At 46.2% G+C, this 17,474-nt stretch overlaps 1 protein-coding gene and 1 long non-coding RNA gene across 3 annotated transcripts in view; one reads left to right on the top strand and one right to left on the bottom strand.

Annotated features, from left to right (window-relative positions):
* LOC104834770 overlaps positions 1–9,674 on the bottom strand; it is a 39,936-nt gene extending 30,262 nt beyond the window's left edge. For both annotated transcript variants that reach the window (XR_774649.1, XR_774650.1), the window contains exon 1: positions 9,274–9,674. This is a non-coding gene — a long non-coding RNA (uncharacterized LOC104834770). The remainder of the gene's footprint in view (positions 1–9,273) is intronic.
* A 730-nt stretch (positions 9,675–10,404) lies between these two features.
* Positions 10,405–12,971, top strand: LOC104834851. The gene is made up of 4 exons (XM_010572517.1): positions 10,405–10,646; positions 11,433–11,590; positions 12,602–12,742; positions 12,854–12,971. The coding sequence occupies exons 1-4, from the start codon at positions 10,405–10,407 to the stop codon at positions 12,940–12,942; spliced, it is 630 nt and encodes a 209-aa protein (XP_010570819.1). The 3' UTR covers positions 12,943–12,971.
* Positions 12,972–17,474: the final 4,503 nt, after the last annotated feature.

The following is a 17,474-nucleotide window of genomic DNA, read 5'->3' as shown; positions in this document are numbered from 1 at the left end:
CCTATTTAAGTACACAAATTCTGGAATTCTATTAGTTTATTTTTCCAAAACTGCTGATGCGAGAATGAAATGCACATCAAAAAGATGCAGCACAACTGCTCTGGTCTATAAATTATTGGCATTCAATGCTGCATAGTTACGGTGCTACAATCTTGCCTAGAATTCATGCGATAAAGTAGATTGCAATTCTGAAACTGGGTAAAGAGATCCTGCTTTGCGGTCGGGAGTTGAAATGCAGCATTCTTGCCAATAACCTGCTGCGGAGATCAGCAGCTATACAGTGGCTTCCACACCTGTGTGTTAACCCCGGCAGGCAGCTGAGCCCCATGCAGCCAGTCACTCGCCCCCTCAACCCAGCAGGATGCGGGAAAGAATTGGAAGGGTGAAAGTGAGGAAACTTGTGGGTTGAGATAAAGACAGTCTAATAAGTGAAGGAAAGCAGTGTGTGCAAGCAAAGCAGAATAAAGAATTCCTTTACTACCTCCCATCAGCAGGGATGATGATATTTAGCCAATTCCAGGAAAGTGGAGCTTTGTCACACGTAACGGTTACTTGGCAAGACAAATGCTGTAACTCCACAGAATCAAATCACAGAATGGTTGAGTTCAGAAGGGACCTCCAGAAGTCACCTGATTCAGCCCCCCCTGCTCAAGAGGGGCCTAGAGCCAGCTGCCCAGGACCATACCCAGACAACTTTTGTGTATCTCAAAGGATGGAGACTTCACAAGGTCCCTGGGCAACCTGTTCCAGTGCTCAGTCACCCTCACCAGCCCTTCCCTCCTCATTTTCCTGAGCTTTTATTTCTGCGCAAAATGCCATATGGTATAAAATATCCCCCTGGCCAGTTTGGATCAGCTGTCCCAGCTTCTTGTGCAATCCCCAGTCTACTTGCTGGTGGGGGGCAGTGTAAGAAACGGAGGCAGCCTTGACACTTGTGAGCACTGTTCAGCAATAGCCAAAACACTGGTGTGTTGTCAACACTGTTTTGGTCACAGATCCATACAAGGTGCTATGAACAAAATTAACTCCACCCCATCCAAAACCAATGCAATACTACACAAAGGAGTTAGATACCTAGTAAGTGCCATGCTCTGGGCATGGAAGTAGATTTGAACATAAAACCTTAAAGAAATGCCTGTGGTGTACCAGAGATCAACTGATTTTTTAGGTTTACCAGATATCATTTCTCCTTGGTGGATACACCATCTTTATTTGGTAGCTGAGAGACACTCTGCAAGGAAGCAAAGAAAGCAAGAAATTCAAAATGAAATCAAACAGATTTGAGGTGGTTTCATATGGTTTGATTGATGTGCCATCACATCAAAACCATCTTTAAAAATACACATCTCTGAATACATGCAGTTCTGCCAGGATGTGCATTCTTGAGAAACTAATGATAGATAATGCTTGTCAAACAGGAATGAAATTGTAATACAGAATTTTCACAGTTTCAAAAGGATTTATGACTCATACATAGTATAATAAACCAAAAAGGAAAATCAAAACACTTTGAAGAAAGTGTTAAAGCTTTCAACAGCATGTTACTATAGCTTATCTCTACCTTAACTTGGACTTTGACTGTAGGTCATCATTTAGGAAGCTACTGAAATCCACATTCATTAATGACAATGTGTGTCTGGACACAGAGCTGACTGGCAGTCACCCTGGAGATCGAAGTGAAATCCCTGCTGAACTGATTAGTTATGTATTCCATTAGAACATCCAGATGACATACAGTACTGTGAAACACTGTTTTATACTACTATGAGTACTGTTGTTCACCTTAGTGTACACCTAAAGTGGTATTAAAGCAGGAAGGACCACAGGACTTCCTACTTTCCATTTCTTGGCCCTAATTGTTACCAGGCTGCTCACTATGCAACAGTGTGAGCAAATCACAGCAGCCTAAGAAAAATGCAGATGAAGCTCGTGCTGATAGATGCAAGAAAGCAAACCTCTTTCTGCCACTTTTCCTATCAAAATGTTTTGTAATCTCTACACAATTCATTTTTCAGCTTTGTTGTTTTCTGTCAAGTCTGTCATCACCTAAAATGATAATGCAGCAAATGGGGGGGAATGAACCATAACGATTAGACATATTTAGACAGTACACAGTCTCATAAATGTATCCTCCAGCTTCACACTTCCCCTTCTATTCTTAACTTTATTTTGAAAGCTCAAGATCGCCCATCCTTTGAAAGTTATGCCACCTGTCTTCATACAAAGACATGCTCCTCTCAGATTCTCAGCTGCAATCACATTTCCATTTCTTGCAACATTCCTTTCTTACCTTTTACTTTGAAGACAAGGACTATTCCAGAACAATTTCTTAAAGCAGAGAGGGTTACACAAAGAAAATAGTCAAATTATAACAAGCTTGCAGAACTGTGAATGCAAACTAAGATACACACACACCACACGAATAAATCACAACCTAAGGCATTACTTTTCAGGTTGCCCAGCTAAGCCATGATTTTAGATCTGGATGCATTACACATAGGCTTTTCTAGGCAAGTGATTTTTACCAGGATGGTCATAGTCCCTTAAGTTAGACTCTAATCTTCTACACATTCAAGACAGTTTTGAACATGGTGCTCATGGTCACACCATGGCCACTTGAGTTCTTCTCCAACTGCTAGCTTTGAGCTAACAAATGAAATTGGAGTCCAAAACTGTTAAGAAGCCACCTTGCATACATCCGTTGTCCAGATCTGTTAAAAGTCACAACCAGAACCAATCCAAGACAACACAGTCCATGTTTAAGAAAACAAATAGCAGTTGTGCTGTAAGTAAAGGACCTAACAAAACGTAATGTCATCACCTCCTATAATCCACTACTCTCACTAGGCACCTCCCACATTCTGTATTATATCCCCAGCCTACCAGCATATCTTCTAACTCTGCTCTGCAACGACTTCTACAGAAAAGGAGACAAAAGTGAATGGTATGTTAGCCAAAACACAGTAAAGATGCAACTGAAATCAGTAATCAAGTTCAAGATGGTTAGGACACAGGAATGAGAGGGCAATGATGTGGCTTAAGAAATGATGAGGTAGTGCCAAGCTCATGGAGAAACATTATGCAAAACAGAGACCTGGTCAACATGATTTCGGGGGGTTTCAACTACAAAACATAGAAAAATAACTACGAAAGTATCTGTAGATTTTCTAATACTGAAATCCTTAAAAGAGATTCACTAGGCAGCAACTGCCAGAATCTATAAACAACATACCTTATAAATACATCCAAACTTCTGTCGTGAGATATAACCTCCCCTATATCCCTCACCTCCGAAAAAACCCTTACCATGAATTTGTTTTCACCTTTGGACAGCATATCTGTGACAAAGTAGATTTTTTCCTAGTTGTTCTACAGCTTGATGCAATAGCTTTGGCTAGGAAAGGTGATAACACAATTTAAAAAAAAAAAAAAAAGTAATTTACAAATCATGAGTATCTTTCTTGTTCAGGAATGACTTGCATTAGCACTGTACATCACTGCTGCTACATGAAATCTGAACACAAAAATATGCTGCATCAATATTTAGAAAAAGTTAACAAAATTTTAACTGTGAAGACATAATAAAGTATCCCACTGATATCTGTCATCAGATAACTTTCATTAGAAATGGCAAAACTTGTTTCTTAGTTGAGTGTTGAGCTTTCAAAATCATGACTCTTATTAGAAAAAATAAAATAAAATCACAAAATGTGCAAAATGTCATTAATATTTTCCAGAGTTATCAGAAATGTTACAAACCACAGTAGGATATTTGTTTCTCCTCCAAAGGGTTACAACCACATAAAGAGATATTGAGTTTCTCTTTAGTCACTGCTTTATTCAGCTAGTTCTTACACTTAAAGCTTGTTAAAGTAAAACAAATTATTGGACGGGGATGAGGAGAAAAGTAAAAGGAGGGAAGGATAAGAGTAAGCAACTAAGTATTTCTGCAATGACATCATAACATAAAATACGTAGACATAAAAAGTGGTTGTAACTCCTTAAAACACGTTGGTCAAAGAGAACAGGTCACTATTACAGTAAGAAACAGACATGGAAGAAGCTGCAATACATGTCTGAGATTGCATATCTTCTGCTGAATTTCAAAATATGCACCATTCTGGTAGTAAGGCGTAGAAGTACTTCACAGTAATGCAAAGACACATACCTGTTTGAACGTTATGATGTGAAATTTGGACTAGTTGGGAGATAATCCTTATCCCCTGGCCTGACTCTGTGCCTAGGAAATTAAGCAGCAAAGAAAATACCTCAGGGCAAACTCTGCTGTCTGCTTTAACAAGACCAGTTAAAGCTAAGCTTTCCATCTAAACTCTAGTACTCGTCACTAACAGAAACTATACTAACACTGACATTCATCTAACCTGTTTTATAAATGTGTTTTTCCAGTAGAAAACACTCAGTGACTATCCAGGACACCTGTGGAAAAAATGATCTTTAAGTAAGAGAACACTGCTCTTCCATCACAGATGACTTGGCATCACCCTCCATCTCAGAAAGTACCTGAGAACTTCCTGCTGTACTGTGTAGCAATGAATGCTGTAAAGGTAAAATAAAGAGAACAATTTATACTTTGCAATACACTATTTGGGGTGGTGGTGGTGTGGGGAGGTGGAAGTGATGAAGTTTGTGGGAGCTTTGTTGCCAAACCAACCAGCCCAGTTAACTGCAAAACAGGCAGCAGGAATTTGGCATAAACCGTCTCTTCAGAACAACAACACATATCAAAACAGTCAGAATAGCAACTTCCAAGTCATATGCATACCAATAAATTCTACATCTTATTGACCCAAAATAACATGAAAATGCCACATGAACACCAATCTCGTCCAAAACTGCCACAAACTGTAGTAATACAGTTTGGGTCCAGTTTCTTTAACTCTACCAGTACAATTTCCCATAGAAAGAGGGAAGATTAGTTATTCAATATGTCAGCCATTCATTTGCCCTCACTGCCTCATATCCTCAATGAAAACCTTCTAATGTGCATTTTCAGCATTTCTTCCCTCATGATTCTTTTCTCAAAAATCTTCAAAACATCAGCATGAAATATCAGCCAAAACTGTTGTAAGGGTTCTGGATATGAGACAAGAAACCACTTTTTTTCAGGGAGTGTACTGGAACTGGGGACAAAAAGAAAAACATATCGCACTGAAATCATTCTTACAGTTCAGCACTTTCCGGTGACTGAAACAAGATCTGAACACAATGCCAGGACCAGACCCGTGGGCAAGGCATGCACTAACAACACGCAGGAAACCTGGATGGATCGCCTGCATCATGTCGTATTTCCACAATGAAAAGTTTTCCTTTAAATGCTCATACACACACGAAGGTGAAGATTGCCGTGGTTTACCCCCAGCCAGCAACTAAGCACCACGCAGCCGCTCACTCACTCCCCCCCCATCCAGTGGGATGGGGGAGAAAATCAGGAAAAGAAGTAAAACTCCTGGGTTGAGATAAGAACGGTTTAATAGAACAGAAAAGAAGAAACTAATAATGATAATACTAATAAAATGACAACAGTAGTAATAAAAGGATTGAAATGTACAAATGATGCACAGGGCAATTGCTCACCACCCGCTGACCGACACCCAGCCAGTCCCCGAGCGGCGATTCCCTGCCCCTCCACTTCCCAGTTCCTAAACTAGATGGGACATCACATGGTATGGAATACACTGTTGGCCAGTTTGGGTCAGGTGCCCTGGCTGGGCATGAGAAGCTGAAAAATCCTTGACTATAGTCTAAACACTACTGAGCAACAACTGAAAACATCAGTGTTATCAACATTCTTCACATACTGAACTCAAAACAGCACCGTACCAGCTACTAGGAAAACAGTTAACTATATCCCAGCTGAAACCAGGAAAAGATGCATACCAGATACGGGGCTCAGAGATGAGTGGTGAGAAGACTATCACTGTGTAACATTTCTCACTCAACAGTAGACAGTTTGCTCTGGTCACACATTCTGTGATTTTATGATTATTGCAGAAGGCCTACAGAGTTGGCCCCACACAGAACCAGGTCAGATATATCAGGATTTAGTAGTTCATTTGCAGTTTCTTGCAAACACACCTATAATTTTTCCAAGACCAGCACAGGGGAATAACCACTCGGTAAGCAGCATTCATACTAGTAAGTAATGAGGGAGAGGCATACACACTGAATAACATTCTTAAGTTTAGATATTGCAAAGGCCTTATCTTGCATGCACTACATAAGAAAAACACCTTGGGGCACCTCTGTAGTGTTTTGGTCAGAGTGCAGGCCATTTCAGAAATGGATCATCAGGGAACACAATGCAATCTTGTTAAAGCAATCCTCCATGAGCCATCCGAGAAGTCATTCAGAAATCCCTTCAAGGTGGAGATAAAGCCTACTGAATTCTGAATCCAAGGATGCAAAACCTGTGTTGCTGAAAAAAAACCATAAATCACACAAAAAGAATGAGACCTACCTCTGCAACCTCAGATAACATCCTGCTGTCTACAGGAGTCATTAGAAAAGCTAAGCACTGGCACCCAAGAAAACTTACTTCAGCCCTGTTTGCTGGCGATGAGTCAGCCTGTGCTCATTATTCCTTAGAGTTACAAGAAGAAAAAAAAAAAAAAGAAAATGATCATGTTACCCAAGGACCAAAATTTGGACAGTGAGTTTCCCATACTACAAAGATGATCCAAGTAAAAAACACATAACAAAACAGCAACTTCGAAGTCAAACACAGAAGAAGGTATTTTAAGCAGAGCCTGGTCAACACATTACGGCACAAGTCAGAACACATACAGAATCATCTAATAAAGCCATAAGACTTCAACAGACCTTTTACCTCTATTACAGAATCTATGTTACTCTGGAAACATCTTATTGTGAAAATGTATATAAAGCACTTACTCTCTGCACTAACTTTAGATTTTTAATTCCCCAAAACCTCAGCATACCTGCTAGCACAGTATCACTGTGAGGCTTGACAGCTTGACAAAAGAAACACTATTTGGAGTTTGAATTGAGGACCCAGTCAGTGCAGCATATGACACACTCGCCTTCTAAAGTCTTAATTCTTTTCCTCACAAAATTCCTGGCAGTTTGTAAGAAGAAACAGGAAAAGTCTTACAACACTGAAAGGAATTTTAGAATTCCCTGTCACCCGCTTGGCTCTTCAAGATCAAGCCTAAAGTAATTTTTGATATTTGCCTTTCACTTGGCAGACACGTTTTCAAGCTGTACTTTCAGTCAACAGCAATGGCCACTGGAGGCTTGGCATGCACAGTTTTAGTGATTATGGAACTATATACTGACATGTAATCGTTTAAAAGCCCCCAGACAACACAAAACATCTCACTCAACAGACTTTGGACAACAGAGATCTAATTTGCTGCATGCTAAGGTCTCCTTTCACCATAATCACTTTTGAATGAACTCATGGTCACAGCAGCAGAAACATCTTTAGATGAGTACTTAAGAAACAAACTTGCAGCCTACAGTAGAGCAAAGCAGTCCAAACTTCAGTTTGGATAGTGTGTGCATCATAAGCACAATACTCCAATGAATAGTTGAACTTTTTTCCTATTAGAAGTTGCGTGACTAGATTAATCTTCACCATTCTGCTGGAAAAGACCAACATTGCAAATAGAAGACAAATAAAACATTTTATCCCATTATCTGTCCAGTACCTCACAGCACCAACAATGATCAGCTGGAAACCATCACACCTTCCTGCCCTCCAACTCCAAAATACCACAGTTACAGCTTCTCTACCATCCTTACAGACTTTGAATCCACTTTGTCCCACCAAAAACCTCACCCCTCACATTACCACAAAACTGACAGATCTCGAATTATCATGTCATAGCGGCAATCCTTCCTGTTATCTTCTACCAAACTCCAGACCAAGAGAGGCATCCTTCACTGTCCTAAAACATGCATCCAAACTTCACACACTGCATGCAACCCTGATTTTTCAAGCACAATCTCAAGCCATTATGTATCTTCAAACTTTGAACAAATCTTCCAAACACTTGCAAACCATTGTGGTCCTCATAAAAGTTGTTCTACTCTCTACACCAACACTTTGCTTTGTTTCTAAGCATAAATTAATTTTACATTCTCTCTATTCAGCCAAACCTGTTCTTAGCAACCAGTATCATAGCCCTCTTCACTTCCAAGGGATCCATTTCTACTGCTGCTGCCTTTGATGCACCTGCAACCCCCATGTCTGAAGGCTGAACTCTTTTCTGCTGGGAATTCTCTAGGCAAGGGACAGAAACTGGAACAAGCCTGGGACCTTCTTACAGCACCTTCCTGAACAGCCCTGATTTTCCTTCTGCTTCATGGCCCCTTTGCTCCTCTGAGAAACACACTGTGGAATACCATTATGCCTGGCCCGATCTCCTACCATATGTCTAAAGGCTCCTACTCTACCTCCCCACTTTTAGTACTCTCTGTTTTTCATGGCTCTCTTTTTGACCAGCTCCTCTCTCCTTCCCATCTCAACTTGCACACGTGAAGTCACCACTTCTACTTCTCTACTGCAAAGTCCATATCAGGCAACTCTGTACCCCTTTCTTTCAATGAATTTCACATCTGGTGTCTCAGTTTGGGCACTGCTGCATAAATCAAAATTCTTTCTTCTCACAGTCTCCAGCCTCCCAGTTTCTGTTAATAACTCCATCAAATAAACAGGGCAAAAAAGGTTGTACCCAATTCCAGTAACTCACGTCAGGAACTTGACCAATGCACTTGCATCATCCTGACAAAGCTGCAGAAACAAAACACACCCTTCTTTACTCCAGTTGTAATAAAGAAATCTTCAGAAGACAAAACAGGCTGATGATATTCTATTCTGGAGTCTTATTACAAATCACAGTAGAACAAGACTGAGGATAGCATTGTGCATCAGAAAGCTATATGGACTGAGCCAGAAAACTAGCTGCCATAACTACCTACACCAAAGTGGTTAAAACTCAAAATGCCAGACATCAACATCCGGACCTTCTTTTCTCACAGAAGACATCCATACATTACTGACATAACTCAAAATATTTTCATAAATAGGTAGTTTTGAGGCTTTTGCTCAGCTTCCAGCTTTCTACTCACCATAGAATCCCTGCCTATAAGGAAATCCCTGCCTATAAGGGAATCATGACAGCAGTCTCTCCAGAGACAACAGCAAAAGTTTCCAAAAGCAAGCAGGTTACGTTGCAAAGCACACAATAGAAACAGCTATCGAGAACTATGCGCATATTAAAACCCCACCTTTTCCAACTTGCATAGTCTTTCAGTGGACCAAAAATTATCTGTCTTCTCAGGTATTTTAGCACCTACCCCACCCTAAATATCAGAGGCAAGTTGGGGGGAACCAGTATACAACTTAACTTCAGGGTCACTTGTAGATTCTTAAAGCTAGAAAAAAATAAACCACAAAATTCAGAGTTCATGAAAAACTATGACTATTTACTGCGACGCCGAGCAAGTATTGGGCAATAAGGGAGAACAGGTGCTCCAGGGTACCATAAGAGGAACGTAAGTCAATATAAATCCAGGTCTGCGTTAAAAGTTCCCTGGAAGCCTTTGTTTTGAACCTTACTAGTAAAGTTTACCGAGTTACACGAGCAGAGCAGTAACAAAGCGCTGCTCCGACAGAAACCCTTTACATCCATCGCAGGGCCCCGGCCAGCCTGACCAGGCCCCCCCAGTCCCACCTGTAAGATCCCCACTGCGCTCCCCAGGCGCCGCTCCCGCCCAAGGCCCCGGGCGGCCACCCCGTCGCCGGGAAAGACGAGGGCCGTGGGCTGGGCGAGGAGGCGGCCGCTCCCGCGCTGCTCCGCGCCTTCCGAGGGCCCCGCGGCTGCCGCGCCACCGACCAGCCTGGAGGGAACCTGCCACCACCGCGGCACAGAGACAGCCGCCAGCCCCGCTTCGGGTCCTGCCGGGCCACCGAGACGCCATCGAGACCGCTCGTCTGCAGAACAGCACCGGCGTGCACCTGAACCGGGCAGCGGCAGCCGCGGGCAGGGCGGTCCTGCGCGCACCGCGCTGCCGACGGCCCGGTTCGGGTTGCGCTCGCAGCTCGCCAGCTCGAGGAGTAAGAAGAGCGACTGAGCAGCCGCGCCGAGCCAGGCCGGCGCTGAGAAAGGTCCCCCCGGTCCCGGCTGGGGCTCTCCAGTGAAGCCTCCAGCTCACGCACCGCAGGCAGCCGCCCGCCGAGAGGAAAGAACCGCCCACCGGATGTCGCAGGGCGGCGCCTCCGCCAATGACGCCACAGAACGCGGTCGGCTTCCGTACGGGAGTGGCGGGCCGCGGGCGCTAGCAGCGGCAGCCGGTCCCGGTTACTGCTGACCTCACGTGCTCAGCGCGCGGTACTGCAGCCTGCCGGCGGACGGACGCATGAGCAATGACGACTCGTTTGGAGCAGTACCAGACACGCGCAGCGCAGCCCAGCCTGCCAGGCGCTCGGCGGCCGTCCGGACTGCGACGGTGCACGTTCGCTGCCAGAGTACGCATGCGCAACGTGGCCTACCGCACTCTGCTGCCCTCACTCGAGCATGCCGCATGCGCAGTACAGAGCGCCCAGCGCTGCTGCGCAGTGTGCGTTACCGCGGGGTGCCGCTGCGGTGTTTCGGTAGCGGGTAAGGTAACCGGCTGTTCTCGCCACCCCTTCCCGGTGCTTACAACAGGTCTTAACTCTTGCCGTTAGTCCCTGTTATCACGGGGGCGCGAATTGTTTTCTCGTAGCTGCTTCGTGTCGCTTACAGGCCAGTACAGCTGCTCACCCCATCGGTCCTCGCCGGTGTATCGGGACAGACAGAGCAGCTCGGAAGGGTTCACCGCTGCGGGTACGGCTGTGCGCCCGATGGGCTGCGATGCGCCGTCCGCCGTGTGACCAGTGCCTGGGAGCGGAGCGTGGCCGCCTGCAGTGCCGGGCTGTGCTCACCGGGGGTCAGCAGCGAGCGTGCCGGCTGCAGCCACGGGCCCTGAGCGCTCGATGGCGCTGCTTCCCGTTACAGTTCCCCCGCCCCATTGTTGCCACACGTCTTGGGCCGTTCACGCGCGGCCATGGACAGCGCACCACAGCTTCCGCCATGCTATGGGCTGGTGCGTGCGTTGTGTCTGGGAGTAGTGCGGGAGCGAGTGCAGGTGGGCAGCGCTCGACGCTGAGGGGCCGGGAGCCGCGGCGAGGTGAGAGCTCGGTGCTGAGGAGCCAGGAGCCGCGGCAAGGCGAGCGCTCGGCAGTGAGGGGCCCAGAGCCATGGCGAGGCGAGTGCATCCCTTTGTCTGTGCTTGAGCGTGGGGGCGATTGCGGCCAGACGGGGCAGTCGCTGCCTGGAGGCAAGTGCGCAGGGAGGGCTCGGCCCTGCCACGCTCAGCGCTGGGACACTGGGGAAAACTTTGCCTTTTCCTTATCTCGCTTTTAGGTCCCACAGTGTCTTCCGCAGCATGGGCCTGTATGCACACTCAGCTCTTCGGACCCTCTGGAGCTGTGGGGAAAGCAAATGGGCCCTGGAGCAGAATTTTCGCACAGCATCCATGGGAGGAGGTCAGCTGGTTGTAGCAAGCATGCCCAGGAGCGCTGGTGAGCAACGCGGAAGTTTAAAACTGGTCAGCCAAGCAGACTTAAGGTACTTTTGAGTGGGGACAATTAGTGCAGCCCCAAGTTAGTTACTTGAGAATGGAGGAAACAAAAACAGAGAGAGGAGAGATATCCTTGGGCACTCTGAAGCTACGTCTGTCCCTGTGCACAAAATGTGGGCACCAACTAAACCAAGGGTTAATTAAAACCTCCACTGAGCCTCCACAAGCCTTGCACAGCTTGTACAGCTGCTGTAAAGCATAAGGATCCCCTGTCCCCAAGGCATCCACACACCACACTGGTGATACTGAAAAGCTGGTCAAAGAATCTAAGACTCATTTTGGAGTTTTAGAAAGCAGGCATTCTTTATTGCAGCGCTGGATGCACAGGGGATAGTTCCAACTAGCGTGCGTACCACAGCTTTAGCACAAACAGGTTATATAGAATACCTAATTGCATGTTAATTAGATTAGTGTACGTATACATAAAAATGATGGCAACCGATTATCATGGTACTGCCTATATCCGATCACGCGCAATGAAAGATCTATTTGAGTCGAAGGGCTGCTTTTGCGACCACCGACCCATTTGAAGTTCTTGCTGGCTGTCCTTGAAGTCTTTATTCTTGTCCTTGTTCTTTGATCTTGAAGCTTAACGCAGTTTCAATCACATGTGGTCAGTTTCAGCTTTGTTCTCATCTAGCATACAGGAACATCTAGTCATAAAAGCAAAGAACTGCAAAACTTAGGAGTACCTACCTCTACTAGTTAATTGCTTGGCTATACTTTTGTCTATTGTTTCAATCGTAGTGTTAGTATAAGATTTCTAATAATTATTTACCAAATCTCACTTTTACAGTCACCTAGCAGCAAACCAGTTTCCACAGCTGGTACAAAATATTAAAACCATCCAAATATTTAGACGTGCCATACAGAATGTATGGAAATATGCTATCACTGGGATCTGGATATTTCCAGCGCTGGTGCAGCAGTGTGATGCCTTCTCCTCCTGTAGGACATAGGGGTCCCCCATGGCTCTTCTGGGATGTGAGTTCCATGATGCCTCTTTTGGGCTTCCCAGTGAGTTCTTTGCCATCACCATCTCCTCCTCTGTTGTGCCCAAGCATCCCTTGGCCAGTCTGTGAGATATTTTCCAGTAAGTCCTCAGGGTGGGATTTGCTTGCCAGAGGAAAAGGCTTTTGAGGCAGTGTTAGTGACTGCAGGAGTTGTCTTACTGGTTGTCATAAATGCTTCTGTCTCTCAGCAGGTACCAATTCCCTTAAGGAGATGCTGGTTGGTGGTTATAGGTGTCATAGAATAGAAGAGAGTATTTCAGTTGGAAGGGATCTACAATGATCGTCTAGTCCAACTGCCTGACCAATTCAGGGCCGACCAAAAGTTGAAGCATGTTATTAAGGGCATTGTCCAAATGCCTCTTAAACACTGACCCGCTTGGGGGATCATCGACCACCTCTCCAAGAAGCCTGTTGCAGTGTTTGACCACCCTCTTTCTAAGGAAAAGCTTCCTAATGTCCAGTCTAAACCTCCTCTGATGCAGCTTTGAGCCATTCCCATGCATCCGATCACTGGTTCCCAGGGAGAAGAGCTCAGCACCTCCCTCTCCACGTCCCCTCCTCAGGAAGCTGTAGAGAGCAATGAGGTCGCCCCTCAGCCTCCTTTTCTCCAGACTAGACAAACCCAGAGTCCTCAGCTGCTCCTCACAGGACATGCCTTCCAGCGCTGTCACCAGCTTGGTTGCCCTCCTCTGGACGCGTTCAAGCAGCTTCACATCCTCCTTAAATGGTGGGGCCCAGAACTGCACACAGTACTCCGGGTGAGGCCGCACCAATGCTGAATACAGCAGGATAATCCCCTCTTTTGACCGGCTGGTCATGCTGTGTTTGATGCCCCCCAGGATGCGGTTTGTCCTCTTGGCTGCCAGGGCACGCTGCTGGGTCCTATTGAGCCTGCTGCTGACCAGCACCCCCGGGTTCCTTTCTGCAGGGCTGCTTTCCAGCCACTCCTCTCCCAATTTAGACATGTGCCCAGTGTTACTCCATCCCAGGTGCAGAATGCTTGTTAAATTTCATGCCATTGATGATTGCCTAATGCTGCAGTCTATCTAGATCCCTCTGCAAGGCCTCTTGACCCTCGAGAGGGCCAATGGCATCTCCCAATTTGGTATCATTAGCAAACTTGCTAATGGTGCGTTCGACTCCTGCATCCAGATCATTGATAAAAATGTTGAACAGAAGTGGCCCTAGAATTGAGCCCTGAGGAACACCACTGGTGACCAGTTGCCAGCCAGATGTAGCCCCACTGGCTCTGGATATTTGCCTGTGGAGCTCAGAGGACCACAAACATTAATTGTCTGCAATGGAGATGAATTACTGCTCTCAGTGGTGTAGGTAGGTTCTGTGGAAGTGCAGCTTAGTGCAGCCGTATGGATTGATTCATGCATATGGTCACATGTGAATGGTGACTGAAACCAAGCGTATGAACAGTGACTGTAAAGTATTCTTGGTGTGTTCATGTTCTACTGCTCTGCCCAATAAAGGGCAAAATTTTAAAACTGTGGGCTAAAGTTACTTAGCTTCTTGTTACAGTCTTCCTGGTTAGATATGCTTTGGAATTTGTCCCTTAAAACAGAGTTCAGAATTTTTCACTTAAGGTTTGCTGTTTAAAGTTTGTTTTGCATGGTTTCTCACTTGAGAGTTGAGCTTTATTACTTTAATTTTTAGGGCTCAGTGTTTATCAACTGGAGTTTACAGTTTACTCTTTTACTGATCAGGACACAGGATTTTAGATCTAACCTCATCAATACATTCTCAATCCCCAGTGATTGTTTGGATTCTGAGATTTACAGTTTATCACTTTAGGGTTCAGGTTTAATGGCATACTGTTAAATAGAAAGGTCTAACTCCTTAGAAAATAAACTTAAATCCTCAACCATAAACAGTAGACTGTGAAACCTTCTTTGGGGTTTGTAACTGTAATGCACCAGGAGTAGTTTTTGTTATGATCTCAGAGGAAAAGGCACTTGGAGTCCATAAGGTATTGTTTGAAATTCCATTTATTGAAGCTGACTCTAGAAGGAAAAGCGGGATAGTATACATAATCTTATGTCCCTTTGTTGTCACAAAAACTTGGGTCTGTTACCTGGTGTGTGTCGCCAAATTTACACACAGAGTCACGGTGTTTTATTACATAAAGGCACAGATATGGGTGCATGGCACAAACCAGCACACCATCAGTACAAACTGACAGTTATTTACATACAAAATTTAGTCAGCTAATACATATTCATTGTTATTCTATTAAATGATTGGTTTGCCTATCATGTAGATAACTACACATGCCTGCTATGATTTTTTGAGACCTTTACTTCCTTAAGCTTTTGAGATGTTGGGTTCCTTGAGTTGGTGGTCCTGATCTCTGCCTGCCAGAATTACCTTTCCTCTAGTTTCACTTAAATTTGGCAACACTTAGCAGTCCTTCACGGACCTTTAACAAAGCAGACTGTCATTCAGTTTGGGGTTTTGTTCTTAGCAATATCGTGGTTTACAATGCCAAAGTATTGTTAGGGTAAAATGAACTAATTTAATCTTTATTGATATCACTTTCAAATGCCGGGAACCCCAAGTTGTGCAGAATCAGAGGTACCTCCAGTCAGGGCATGGCACATGGTGCAGATCCTGTCTGTTCTGCAGACGTCTTTGTCTTTGGAGCTGTTACGGGATTCTCTTAGAAGAAAAGAATTCCATTCATTATTTCTACTATCAAACAGAAGAAGGTTCACATGACAAACTGCTGCTTCGCTTTAAGATAAAAGACAAGGGCTTGCAGATGGTGTAAATGCCAATGTGAAGTGGGAGCTGCCTACAGGCTCTTTTGTTATGATAAACTGCCTAAATTTATCCTACAAGCAAGAAATATGCTTGGCACAACACAGATTTGAAAGCCAACCTAAGCCCAGGCCTGTGCCTTCTCAGGTTAACTGTTGTGTGGATCACCAACTCCTCCATACACAACAGTCTTCCTGTTAGAATCGCTACAGTTACCTTCCCCTGTGCCCCCTGTTCAGTTCTGTGCTCCAACCTGAGGTCTGGGATTAATACAGTGCAGGCACAGTGTAGTGAGCCAAACTGCTGAGGTGGCTAGGAGGTAAGAGCTGTGAAAGTTTTTCGCAGGGCTCTTGCCTAGGGGTAGGGCAGAATCACCTGTAGATCAGATAAGGGGTTTTCCTCTCAGATACCAGACCTGAACCCTATCTTTGAAGGAGAAATCTTGGAGGACATGGACAGCTCCTCAGTGATTTGCCACATCAAGAGCAGTAACAGGAACCAACTCTTGGCAACTGGGTTAATGAACGCTGGTCCAGTAATGAGTCTTAAGGTGCTGCAGGTAAATTGGGAGTGTGCTGGCACAGAGCCTTGTGGCAGACTGACTCTCAATTGTTGCTTTTGTTGATTAATTAATTAAATGATTGCTTTATTCTTTGCATTCATGGCTGTGGTTCTTGCTGTCCCTTTGCGCTCAATAAAGTGTGTGAGGACAGTGTCTGGGGGTGGAGGTTACACATGGTATGAGGGGGTTGGTCCCAGGGTCTTAGATTCACCTCAAAGGAATCCCTGTGCTGTCATAGAGTTGTAGGGGATTTCCCTTTCATTGCTGTGGAAACTTGAGAGTTGTCAGTGGCATTTCCAATCATCCCAGCAGCACCTGGGACCACTCCAGGGCCTTGTTTGTGAAGTCCCCAGGCTGCTCCTGGACTTGCTGTCAGCACTCTCGGCTATGTGGACAATGTCTGGGGTTGAGGGCCAGGGCCAGCAAAAGCAGTGCTGTGAGGCAGGGTTTCCACAGGGTGAGGGGCTGCCTGCAGGCACTGTTCTATGAGCCACATTGAGCCCCATGACAGGCCTTAGGACCCTTTTGGTGTGCAGCGAGGCGCTTCGTATGTGTTGGGAGCCTGCCCCCACACCCTCTGTACCTCTCAGTTCACATTCAGGGTTGCCCCTGAGCCCTTTTGTGTGCTCCAGATCCTTCTTTGTCTTACAACATGCCACAAAGTTTTCTGTTCATCTTTTTCCCATTGCAGAGTTTTTCCAATGCTTTCCTGTGTGCTCTGGGGTCGTATTTTGATGGAGCCCAGGGGAGGAGGAGGTGAGGCACTGTGGGGGTCGGGCCATACCCCCCCTGTTCCTCCTGGGCTCCAGCTGCGGCCGGGGCTGGAGGAGCCCCAGGTGCGGGCAGTGAGGCTGATGGCGATGGCCCCTCCCTGTAATGGGCGGGCTGCCAGGGCGGGAGCTGGGGGCTCACTGGGGGTCTAGGAGCACCAAGCCCGGTGGCAGGGCTGCGCACTCGACCGGCGAGCCCCGGGGAAAGCCCCAAGGAGGACGGCGGCGACCTTGTCGGACGCACGGAGTGGTGGCAGCAGGGCCGCGCCGTGTCGGAGTGGGGGTGGCGGGAGCTGCCTGGAGCTGTGCTGGGGGCTCAGCGGAGATTCCGGCTGCCCCAGTGGGGGAGGACGGGGACTGGGACGGACAGGGACGGAAGCGAAAACAGTGTCCCCTCAGGGTCGAAAAGCAGGAAAACTGCCTCCTGCGGCATGCTGGGAGCTGTAGTCCTGAAGCACGGAGCTTCTGGTCAGCCATGGTGCCTCCCGTGGCATACTGGGAGATGTAGTCTTCCGGCGCTCGCCTGCTGGGTGGCCGGACTGTGTTTGCCAGTGCATGCCAGGAGCCGTAGTTTTCGCGGACTTGGCGGCCGGGCAGCAGCGTGGCTCTCAGGCACGGATGGTGTGGCGTAGTCCTCGCTGCCGCCGCAGCCCCTGGAGTCTGACCAGGTCAGACTCAGGAGCGTTGCCGGTTTCGCGTGGTTTTCCGCGG

This window comes from Haliaeetus leucocephalus, unplaced genomic scaffold (genome assembly GCF_000737465.1).
Source record: "Haliaeetus leucocephalus isolate CR32 unplaced genomic scaffold, Haliaeetus_leucocephalus-4.0 Scaffold340, whole genome shotgun sequence".
Classification (NCBI taxonomy): Eukaryota; Metazoa; Chordata; class Aves; order Accipitriformes; family Accipitridae; genus Haliaeetus; species Haliaeetus leucocephalus.
Note: the sequence above shows the minus strand (reverse complement) of the source record. Positions and strands in the feature narration are given on the sequence as shown.